We start from the raw sequence: 12876 nt of genomic DNA on the forward strand, positions 1-12876 counted from the left end.
TATTTTTTGCTTTGTCTTTTGTTGTATTTTTAGCATGAGAATTGCTATGATATAACATCTGCATCTTTTGCTAACTGTGCACCTTACTTTGTTTTTGATCATTTTTCCTTTAGCTGAATTTTGGAATGCCAATAGCACTTTCTCTTTAAAAATTTATTTATTGATATATAATATTTGTACATATTTTGGGGGTGTATGTGATATTTTGCTACCCATATACAATGTGTAATTGTCACATCAGGGTAATTGGAAACTCATTCTTTTTCACATCCTCACTTGTAAAAGACTATTCTTATCCTACTTCTGTTTAAATGTTTAGTTTTTTCTTTTTGATTTGATTTTAAATCACTTATTTTTCTCTTTTGTAATATGTCAGCAGTTTTCATTCTTATTCTTTTTTCCTTCTTTTTTTCCTTTTTTCATTGCAATGTTTACATACTAGGGTTATGTGATTTTTCTGTCTGTATACACAACGATAATTCATTTAGATTTCTACATCTCTTTATTTTTAACATATGACATTATGTATTTCTGAACTAAGATAAACACTTAAGCAAAGTTGTTACTCATATACGAAAATATGTTAATAGTTTTATAGCATTCAGCTTTCCTTTCTAACTATACTGTACTGATAGTGAGTGCAAATCATAGCAAGCCTTATCCATAGCTCTACAAAATGAATTTCTCAGTGTGCCAATATCATAAAAATATGAATTATATTACTCTAACTATAGAGTTCAGTAGAAATAAATTCTTATCTATAAATTATCTGTTATTTAGTATATTCAGTCATAATTTTGGAATTAGTGCTTCAATCACAATTTTCATATTACATGTATATATTAAGAATAATCCAATTGGATTTTTTAAATGAGGAAATGCACATATCATTTAGATTAAACTTTTCTCTTCATCACCAGATGACCATGGCTTTGATTTCTTAGCAAATTCTCTGGAACAACACTGCAGAAATGATTTATCCAAGTACCGAATTAACTTGTTTATCTTATTTTCTATTTTTAGTTTCATGGGAAATTTCTGAAATAATAAATCGCATTTAAAATGTTACATTGAACTCCAACTGTAAGATGAAACAAATACTCTAATCTCTTTGAAGGTCAAGTTATAAATTATTCTTATGATGAAGCAAGTTGCAGATGGTTCATGAGCAAAATCTCAAACATGGGCTTCTTGATGAAGGCACATAGATGCTCTTTAGTTGCCCCGCAATAATAAATATGGACTCTGGGTTATAACAGCAGGTTTTGGGTATTCACGAGAATTGCAGCAGCTACACCATAACTGATTTAAATGTGTCATTAGTTATTTAGAGCCACATTTTACAGTCAATTATTAATGCCTTCCAGAAATTACCACAAGATAGTCAGAACTTTTGTGCTTATTATGGCATGGTCTCATTACTCATAGCAGGAGCCCACGAAGGGTAAGTGTAGAGGTCAAACATGGGTACAATCCAGGTACATATGCCAAGCATAACCACAGCAACACCAACAATGTTGACACCAAGTCCAGCTTTAACCTTGAACAGGAAAGAGCATAAACGTCAATGTCCCAGAAGAAAGCCTACAGGAGATTAGAATCCTATTGTAGGAAGTATATGCCAGATTTATATGCATCCTAAATGATTAGTATAAATTGTCATTTTTTTATTATACTTTAAGTTCTAGGGTACATATGCACAACGTGCAGGTTTGTTACATATGTATACATGTGCCGTGTTGGTGTGCTGCACCCATTAACTCATCATTTCTTAAATCCAGGGGTTCTTCTCCATTCATAGCAAGAGAAAAATCTGTCTCCAACTAAACATCGAGTTGGAGAGTCTCAGGGAAGTTCCTCTTGGGAATATACCTAAGTAATTCTGATTAGAGGAAAATCCCTTAGAAATCTGCCACTTCATGTTAAAGCAGAATTTCAGTTTTGTGGTTTTATATTTCAATGAATAAGATTCACGACACCATACAGCAACTGTATCTTTTATATTCACTCAACACAATTGTTAATTTAACCTTCAATATTTTCTTATTGAGATTTTATGCCATGTCTATTATCTTTCTTAGCATTTTCATGGTTTTAGCTCTTATATCATTTTTCTACAGTCCATTAAACAATCTCAGAGTTGCTTTGTATCTCTTAAAATAAAAATTGGCAAACTACTGCCCTTGATTTGTTTTGGTAAGTAAAGTTTTATTGGACCACAACTATGCTTATTTGTTTACATATTTTCTTTGCTTTCATGATACAATGGCAGAGTTGAATAGTTGTGACAGAGAACATATGGCCCCACAGGGCCTCAAATATCATTTGCCGTTTAACAGAGAAAGTTTGCTTACTCCTGTATTCTCTGCATTAAAACATGGAGCCCTGAAGCAAAAGAGGAATACTTAGCGAGGGTGATAACAAATGCCCTCTTTCCTGTCCATGCAAGCCAGCCACTTATTTATCCCAGAATCCTGTTTTTATCCTTTCTAATACACAAACATCAGGCATTACTTATATTGTATTATGCATATTTTCCTTACCAAATGCATATTATTTTTGCGTAGAGGCAGTTCTAGAATGTTTATGTTGCAGGGGCTTAGGAACAGCAGTCTGTGTGAAAGAAAGGGAGCTGGCACTTACCTTGAAACTGTATTTGCATAGGAAGCTCACTGAATTTACTTTGGCTGTATTATTGTTTGGGTTGGTTTGGAAATCGGTGATGAAGATTTGGAAACTACTAGAATATTCTCAAGACAGTTCTTAAAAAGTACTGAATATTCTACCAGTACTTTTGTATTTGGCAAAAATGTGCATGCTTTATCAGTGAAATTCTTCCTTATTGTTTGCTTGTGTTTTCACATTAGGTCCTGGTATTGAAATCACAACAAGAAAGATACTTTTTCATCAGTCAGGCACTGACTCAGTGTCTCATTCAGAGGAAATGTTGGTGCATAAATGTTTGTGATAGAAAATCACAGTGTTGTTTTGATTGCTGATTTCTTTAACCATATTTCTTCCTTTTGCCTAGATCAGTTTGGATCCTAGTGTTGACTTGTAAGTTTACGCTGTCATGTGGAGCATGTTCAGTGCTCTTTTACTTCTTCCAAAGCATTAAGGATGCATTCAACATCTCTCTGTGACCATAAGTTTTAATGGCATGTTCACTTCTGATTATCACTCTTAAAAACAATTCTATGATTAGTCATGCACACCCCATTCATAAACAGAATTCAGGCCCTGCTTTTCCTGGTGGTTGATTGGTGTATAAAAGGGAAGATAATTCAAAACATGGCACATACCAAGATGTGTATTGGATCTGATAGTATTTTTTCAGCTAACTCACCATGTCAATGACTTTCAGATGACCATATGAAAAGACAATAGCATTAGGTGGATTTGCTACTGGTAGGAGGAATGCAAACGAAGTACACAGAGTAGAAGGTATCAGAATATAAAGAGGGTTCACATGAATGGCTTCAGTCTGTTGTAAGAGATAAAAAGGAGTCTAAGTAAAATTTTGAGGGTAGATACCAAATATAAAAAAAGACAAATGTATTATAATAAGCCTTCCCAGAAGCAGGTTGGAACCTAATGACATAAAATTATATACATCATTACAGTTACAACTTGAAGAATATTTTTAAGAAAATGTCTCATCCTCTTGTTGTTTATACAGTTACGGATGCCCACTTAAACATTACAGTCCAGTTCATTTTGAAAATAAAATATTATTTATTCCAGAAACTAAATAAAAACAGCAACCATTTATTACTTATCTATTGCTAGGTGCTATGCTAAATATTTACATATATGTATATATTCATATATTTACACATAATATAGTTTATAATATATAATAAATGTCACATATATATATATTGAATTTTTACCATGATTTTATGAGATGGCTACTATAACCTCAAATAACATAAAGAAACGGAGGCCCAGAGAGGCTAAAGTAACTTGTCCAAGCATGCAGCTGGTGAGCAACAGAGCTCAGGTAGGTTTTCAAGTCCCTGTGGCTCCAGCACTTCTCATTACACTAATAACTTTACTGCCTCTGTGATATATGCAATTTAAGATTTGCTTAGGGATCATCACATAAGAAGAGTTACTACTATTCTTAAATCAACACATAATTTTCTAACTGTTCTATGTTGAGAAATTTAAAAAACAGCAGAAAACAACACAAAATGATATTGTACCAATGTACACAGCCTACATTTTTTCTACTTTCAATCAGCAGCTTAGGAACACCAACATACGCCCTTTGAGCTTGTAGCAGCATAATTCCAGAAAGACAATCCTTCTTAATTTAAAGTGCTTTCCTTTCACCAAACCCATCCACCCCAATAAGAAAAACATTTTACTTAAAGCTGTTTCTTGTAATTGCTACCTAGATGGAGAAAAGAAGAAAAGACATTCTTTCCCTCTCTCTCTTAGCAAACCCACTTACTTTTTAAAAATTCTTCCCTGGGCAGTAGAAAACTGTGTCTAAGATATTTAAGCCTGAAGCCTGAAGTGTGAGCCTAGTTTTTCATTCATTTGCAAATCACTTATGTGAACCACTTCTCAGAAATTTAGGAACAATGTTCGAGAGGCAAAAGTGTCAGCGGTAGAGATAATACTAAAGTTACCAGCAAACACTGAATTCCAAGTCTTATATCTGAAATGGGTCTAGTCTGACCCTCTCTCTTATTTATAAAGGAAAAAGCTGGACTGAGAAAAAGTAAGTTGTTCACTTAAGATCATGCTGCTTGAACATGAAAACTTAAAAACAGTTACCTAGAGTGAAGGTCCCCTGAAAGCAGTAATACAAATAAAGACCACTGTAAGTTACTTACAGGAGGCCCATTTAGACCAAAAAAGATTCCATACCACAACATGAGAACCAGCATTCCAAAGCAGAGTACTGCTCTTGACGAAGAGTAAAAACGGGATAAATGAGATACTCACCAATGGAGATAATATTGGGAGAAAGAGTGTAATGGTAGCTGGATTGCTGGCTACCTCAGTTAAAGATGTGACCATCAAAGAAGATATCAGAATTATTAGCCATACTGGTAATGAACCCAGAGGACATAATTTATTTCCTATCCACTTAGATAATCCAGACTCCTAAAAAACAAAGTTGCAATATTTGTTACTCATGAATAATTCTTTGTAATCAGACACAATAAAATCCATAAAAAACATTATTTCCTTTGAAAACTCACTTTCTAAAACATAATTTTAATCTTTTTTCCGTGGTTTGGTAGGTCTGGGTGGCTTTGGTAGGAAGGAGCTATTGCTTAGTCTTATTTTAACACTAGGAACATGGTTTAGAAATTTTGAAATGTATTCCCACTTTTTTCAATTAAATTTTAATTTTATCTAATTTATGTATGTGGATATTTTAATAGACCATATAGAGGGCTTTAAGAGAAGAGCAGCCCTTCTGACTCACCTCTCTCTATTCCTAAGTTACATTCTGCAGAGGCAACAACTTTCAACCCTTATTAGCCACCTATAGCTAGCTATATCTAGGTATTCATAGTTACCTTTTAAAATAGTATTTTAATTATGATTTTTGCTTACTTTTAAAATTTAGATATTATTTACTGACTTTCTAATATGTTACATGATAATTCAGCTCTCTTACACCATCTACCAAACATATATTTTTTGTTTCTTCATTCCCCCATACTCATGTATTAACATTTTCGGTTAAATCAATATTTAATGTTTACCACTATGATTAAATAAATATTGCTCATAGCTACACCACTTAGCATACTATCAGTGCATTTACTCTCCCTTCCCCACAAGAAATAACTACCTCATTATTTTGTTTGCTTAGTTTTCCAAGTACCTATCACTAATTCATCTGAAATTAAAACTAAAAAACTCCCCACAAATAGATGAACATATCAGGTAATTGCTGTCTTTTCACGTTCCCTGATAGCAATATCTATTCTGGAATATTTCCTCCTCCTGCTCCATTTGGCTTAGTTTCCCTTTAAATCTATTCAACTGTTGTTGTCCTGGGACCCCTCTTTACTATAATATTATGACGTTCCTTCTCCTCCCCACTTCGTGGGAATCATTTTTTAATCTACTCTTTTGCATTGGGGGAGCACTTCCTTCTATAACTTCCTGAGAATTGGTATAAGAATCTTTGCATGCCTGAAAACATTTTTCCTTTCTGTTCCCACTGTTCTTATTGTTTTTCATTTGTAGAATTCTAGGTTCAAAATAATTATAACTCCACACTTCTAAGCCATTACTCCATTTCCTGTGGTTTCCAGTTGGATTCTTTAGAAGCCTGATCATATTCTGCTATTTGATTCATTATACATAGTGCAGAAAAACTGGCTATACTCAGATTAGCAAGGATGTTGTTCTGTGTTTCTCCCCCACATAAAAGGGAAAATCCCCCTTTTGTGGAATTTCAGCAAGCTATTGCATGTATGAATCTTTATGACAACTAGAAGTGGTATGAGAAATACTCTAATTACAAGCAGTATACCCTCAGATCAAAAGCTGGCACAGAAATTCCCAGATGTGAGTACCAAATATCATGTGTGGTTTTGGCTTGTATTTTTGTTTATCTGCTTGTTTTTGCTTATGACTTTTGGGTAGAAAAAGATTATCCATCATTTTAGTCACATTGACACAAATTAATCCTAGAATGGGTATACTTTAAGAATAGGTTTTATCTATGTCTAATTAGATGTGGAAATGATTATACTACATATTGTTTCCCTGTGGGGACGAAATCGCATCTTCATCCCCACGGTTCCAAAATTCTACATAAAGTGCTTTGGTATTGGTCACCCAGTAGCTCTCTCAGTCCAGAATCTCAAAGTCTCTAGCTCTAAGAAATTTCATGTGTTATTTTCTGGAAATGTTCTTCCTTTCTATTTTTTTCTCTTTTTTCTGAAATGCCTATTAGTTGACTGTTGAACATTTTGGATTGATGTTCTAATGTTCTTATCTCTTTGTGAGCCAGTGTCTCATTGGCTCAATTTTGCTACAAAGTAAATCTCAATTTTCTATCAGGGAGGACAGAGAACAACAGCAGGACTGGGGAAAGCATCTGGGAAGCCCATAGATCCTTATACACTTTTTAAACCATCCTCTATATTCAGCTCTGGCTTTTACTGTGGCTTTCAGAGTTATCTGCTGCCTCCAATTCCTGAGGTCTGCCAGGATGCTACGGATAACCAGCATGTTTCTTGTTGGCTCTTCATTTCACCAGCCTATATGTTTCATATTTTACTATTTTTCTATTTGTACAAAGTCAGTTACTCTCAAATATCCTCTTTCCATGTTCTAAATGTGATCAACATTTCTTGCCTCTTCTTGTCCCTGTCATATAGTCTTTGTCTTTATGGATTGACGTGTTTTTGTTGTTACTGCAATTTTAATGGATATCTGAAATAAAAAATAAATCCTGCATGTTTAACCTAGGAGAGAAAATTTTAAGAATGTATGAAAATTGAAGAGGAGATATTCACTGATAAGAATTTGAAACTGTCTATCTGCTCATGAGAGAGAAATCATGTCAAAACAAAAACCAAGGGGCACTTAAGAGAAAAGTAATTGCAATGAGGTGAATTCCATAGTAGTTGCTGTTTCACTGTTCTGTTCCCAACTAGAAAGGTTATCTAGTTCTGGACACTTGCCAGACTACAATTTGAAAGAAAAGTGTTGAAAATTAATTGCCTCCAAATTTTTTACAGTCCAGTTTTTAGGGGCATATTTGTCCACAGCCATACTCTTGAAGTTCATGGCTTCAATCTGGCCACTTAGAGATAGAGTTATTCTGGGTATGCTGTAGACATTTAGCTCTGTGTATTGAGATTTTTATAGCAAACTAGACCTCCCTCTCTGGGTTCCTAAATTCTTCTACTGAGAGAACCTTGTGCATCAGACTAAGTCCACACCTTTTCATTTCCTCAGATTTTGTGTGCTAGGGTCTGGCTGATGCTTTCAAAATCACTTTGAGTGTCTAGGATCCAATCCAGACACATAATTCTGTGCAGAAAAATTGTCAATAAAGTTAGAAGCAAAGGAGTATCTTCCAATAAGTTATCAAGAAGAGAAGAGACAGTGATTTGTCTTGAGAAGTATAGAAATTTAACCTCCTGGAAGCCAAAGGGCTAAACATGACACCTCTCTCACCATTCTGTTCAATTTGATGACTGAATAAGGAAATGGAGGAGCCATAAGCTTTGAATATTTCAAATAAGTCTATGAAAACCAGAATGAATGGTTTTTAATTAATCTAGGAGTAATTAGTTTTCATGGAATTTTGGGAGAAGACAATTTTCTTCCTAACAACTCTACAAAGACCAGGGCAATTACAAGGGATGAGGGCCTCCCCAAACTGTTGCTTTATATCGACTGGATAGACAGGTCAAATAAAGTCAACCAACACCTCGTGGTGTTTTTATTTCTTCCTAAGATTAGACATAATATAATGTTAGAAAGGGTTATGTGAATTTTTCTCCAGACTTTATTCAATAAACATTTACTAATTATCTTTAATGCTAATATTATTTCTCATTCTCTTTTTTTAAACAGCAATAGCATCATGATATACTGAAGTCCAAGAGCTACTCAAATTAATAATGAAATAAGGTAAAGGCATAAGCAAACAAAAAGTATATTTCACTAGGAGTCACTTTACATAATACTATTTCATGAATTAAACATTTTAATCTTTTTTGTATTATTTCTTTTGACATTCTGGAGCACCATAAAAACTATGTTTTATGCTTGCAGCCTGTAACATTTCTTGAACTCTGAACTCACCTCATTTGTGTGGTATATTCACTGCATAGCTAGCAAAATTTGCAACATTAAAATGACAGAGTGAAATTGAATATGCCCAAAGATTGAATGTCTCTGTGCTCTTCTTTTGAACAGTCTAGTTAATTGTTAAATATCTTACACACAGAGTATTACCTCACAACCATCTGCCAGGGCAAACCCTCCACCAACAAGAATGGCTATATCCCAGGGCATGAATGACTGGAATTCTTTCCAAGTAATCAGTGGAGAGTAATCAAAAGCAACTGCAAAACAAAAATCCTGCAGTTACACATTGCTTAAAATATTACAATATGACATTTGCTTCAGCATCCTAAGTAGCCATCTTACAGGAAGTTTGTAATATTCCTATATTGTTTTTAAAGAGGGGAATTAATCTGGAGTTTGAGTAATTTCCACCTGCACTAGGTGGAACATTCTACTATAAAAAAGAGAAAACTCTATAACTTAAAAAAATCCTTTGGGTAATATTATAGAATATATTTCACTAAATTATAACATCGTCACTTATAATCGTACTCATTCATTCACTCACTCATTCATTTATTCATTCCAGTAACATCTTTGCCAACTGTGAATAGCACAGTGCATTAGACTATAATATTCTTTGCTATGCAAAATGTCCATAATATTCCATTGGTTCCAAGAGCATCTTGTAGAATTTTAATTATTATCCATTAATATTTGAACATTTTATTGGTTTTTAAGTCATAAGGAGGATCATGATAGATTCACCAAGACTTCAGTTTAAAAATAATTCAAGATTCAGATTAAATAAAGTATTATTTGTGAGGTCCTTAAAGTGCTTATAAAAGGATTATCATAAAGATTTCTCTTTATATTTGGCTTCTGATCTCTCCATTGCTCTGTTGATAAATAAGTTCATTTGGAGACATATTCTGCCCATTTAACATGTGTATAACAGGCAGCCTTCTACATGGTAAGATTTTAAGTTTACTAATAAGCTTCCTTCCTATCATCTTCCCCCAAATCCAAACCAAACCCATCCTCACTGATAACTGAAATTATGTCACCAGGTTTCTTACTTTAAGGTCATATATCTTGTTAAAATGTAAACATCTCTGAAATGTACTTCTTAATTAAAATTTAACATATTATATATTATTTGTCATTTTTAAGCCTTGTATGAATGACTTTAGCAGGGAGAAGAGATTTTGAAGAATGAGGGGAGAGAGAAAGGTGGGTAGGAGCAAGGCTCTTTCTAAGGGAGGGAATTCAGATGTGGACACCAGGGAAGCTAAAGCTAAACATGGATTCGTCAGTACTTGCCACTGCCAGACCTCAGGGCTTTGACTGCAATGATCAGAGTCCTTGGGTTCCCATAGGAATCAATGCTCCATACTGCATCACCTCCTTAACACACATTGAGATATTCTAATCTCAAGTGAAAAACAAAATACATTTGTTTCTATGCTGTGCTACATGTGTCCTGGAAATCTGATACATTAGTCATTTATAAATTCTGACAAGAGTCAAGTGGGCCAACACAACTACATAAATCCCAGTTCCATCCCCATAAGAACAAACAAACAAACAAAACCACAAGTCTACTAGTTTATTTCCAGACAATTACAAATTAGTTGTCCCACAATGACAAGATAGGAATCTGACTACTCAAAACATGCTGTGTTGTAAAGCAAAGACATGGATGAATCTTGTGTTTAAAAAGTGTGTGTGTCTCTGTGTGTGTGTGTGTGTGTGTGTTGAGAGGATGGTATGCTCAGGCAGATGTGTACACTTCTTTTTTCATGTGTTGTAAATACAATGAATGCTGTCGCAGAATACCTTTTCTTTATTTTTATTACCGTCATTATTTTTAGAGACCGAGTCTCCCTCTGTTGCCCAGGGCAGTGGCACAATCATAGCTCACTACAGCCTCCAACTCCTGGGCTCAAGTGATCCTCCTGCATTGGCCTCCAGAGTAGCCACTACACCTGGCTAATTTTTTAAATTTTTTGATAGAGCTGGGGTCTCACCATGCTGCCAACGTTTATTTCAAGTGATCCCCCTGCCTCAGTCTCCCAAAGTGCTGTGATTGCAGGTGTGAGCCACCACAACTGGCCCTTTTATTTCAGCTGTGATCCTAGGATATGGCTATGTGAGGTTGATTTAGCTTTTGTTCCAGAACTACTTTGAGAATGTAAATACTCTTTCTCTTGAAATTCATCACCTTTTTAGATCCTCTGCATTTATTACCAAGGTATCATAATGAGGCAGCGTCTTCCAAGTTCTTTTTCCTATGTTTGCCGATAGTAAGACTAATTTTGAAGTGGGTTTACCGTAGGTCAAATAGTATCGCTTGTAGCAGAGCCCTAGCCATGATACAAAAGGAAATGTATTCTCACTTCTGCAAAGTAAGATCATCTCTCTTGCAGGTGGAAGATGTGCTGGCTTGAAGACAGCACTGCAGTTTGCAAATAGGGCATGCTAGGCCAGGGATTGTGCCAGCATAGACTTTCTTTCTGCTCTAAGTGCCAAGCGAAACCAATGGAATTTTATAATTTTTGCTCTTCTGTTAATTTTATGCAGAATTATAAATGATACTCAACCAATTTCTCCTGTAGGTGTAGTTTTAGTCAATCTCTTAGCTGGTATAAGAAAGAATAGCAGCCCTATAAGTAAAGCAACAGTTGAATCTGTAGCAAAACCAGAGTACCTGTAAAAGGGACAAATACTTGTATTAAAAATAGCATCGAGAACTTAAATGAGCTAAAACACCAATTTTGCTAATAACATATCAGTAGTAGGTTATTATCAGTAGTACGTGGTGTAGGTTATTTATCCTCGATAATCTGCCCTAAAATATATAGATTCCCAATTAAATGACATAACACTAAAAACAATAATCTTAGACCATAGTCCTATTATTCCCATATATCTCTTCTTATTTTCAATACCACGTATACACATGCTGATGTACTAGGCCAAAGTGGCAAATTTCCCTTTTAGATAAGCTTACAGATTTGTTAAACAATTTCTTCTTTGAATTATTTAATTATATTGATCGAGATTTGAAGCTGAAACATTGCTAGAGCAGGGAAAGCCCCATATAATTGATTTATAACATCCTTCTATTAAATTGTGGCAAGGCGTGATGTTTCTGTGGTCCTCTAAAACTCTTCTATAAACTGTGAAAAGGAATTGATCTGTTTTCTGAGATATCATACCTGCTTCTGTGGTTATAGGCTCTAACCATATCATACAAATGAAAGCAACCTACTTAATGCTTTGCACCCCATGAAATTCAATCAAGAATATTAACTGTTGGAGTGGTTTAGCCAATGCTCACAAATGATCACCGTATAAATTAAGACTGATTCAGGAACAGATGGGGTCTTAGAATCACCAGACCATTGTAACAAATAAGACAGGTTTCCAGAAGCCTCAACAGGAAAGAACCTGGAGACCAGATATAACTGAAATAGGCATTGATAATTAGCATTTAGTTTTAAAAGTCAGCAATATTAACTAGTGTGTTTCTGTAGCCTGAGAAGAAATATGTACCATGCTAAAGATTCTTTTACTATCTTGTAACTCTGTAATGTGTACACACTACAGAAGCTTCTCTACTTCTATAATTTACTTGAAAAATCTAAAAAGCCAAAGAAATGCCACATCTTTCTCAATCTAGCAATTTTTAAAGCAGTCTACTTTCTTTAAGTATAGACACATTTTCTTTCATTATTAGTTAAAAATCTACCTTACCATAATTTGTCTTACAAACTGAACTGATATTTATAATTTTATTATACCTTATTTCTTTTGTTTCAGTTATAATCTTTGGTTGAATTTTTGGCAAATTGGGCCAGGCATCATGTAACCAGATTTTGTTTGATATAAAAAGACACATTGAATTCAGTCCAGGTACAAACAGATGGAATGAAAACATTAGGTGGTAGCTATAAATCTTGATATATCACGTTAGCTTTAGAAATTCTTAATGGCTGAAACTCTACATAACAAATATGTCCCACAAAATAGATAGATTAAATTAGGGCACAAATACTGAAATAATTTCTTTTCAAAGTACTTTAA

General features: G+C 34.4%; 1 protein-coding gene across 1 annotated transcript in view; it reads right to left on the bottom strand.

Annotated features, from left to right (window-relative positions):
* Nucleotides 1-1402: 1402 nt before the first annotated feature.
* Nucleotides 1403-12876, bottom strand: part of SLC13A1 (solute carrier family 13 member 1) — an 85437-nt gene continuing 73963 nt past the window's right edge. The window contains exons 11-15 of the mRNA XM_032753510.2: nucleotides 11391-11497; nucleotides 8956-9065; nucleotides 4960-5121; nucleotides 3347-3484; nucleotides 1403-1540 (exon numbers count right to left, since the gene is read on the bottom strand). Of these exons, the coding sequence (XP_032609401.1) occupies nucleotides 1403-1540; nucleotides 3347-3484; nucleotides 4960-5121; nucleotides 8956-9065; nucleotides 11391-11497 (655 nt within the window). The remainder of the gene's footprint in view (nucleotides 1541-3346; nucleotides 3485-4959; nucleotides 5122-8955; nucleotides 9066-11390; nucleotides 11498-12876) is intronic.

The sequence above is a fragment of the Hylobates moloch genome, unplaced genomic scaffold (genome assembly GCF_009828535.3).
Source record: "Hylobates moloch isolate HMO894 unplaced genomic scaffold, HMol_V3 SCAFFOLD_1, whole genome shotgun sequence".
In the NCBI taxonomy this organism is placed as follows: domain Eukaryota; kingdom Metazoa; phylum Chordata; class Mammalia; order Primates; family Hylobatidae; genus Hylobates; species Hylobates moloch.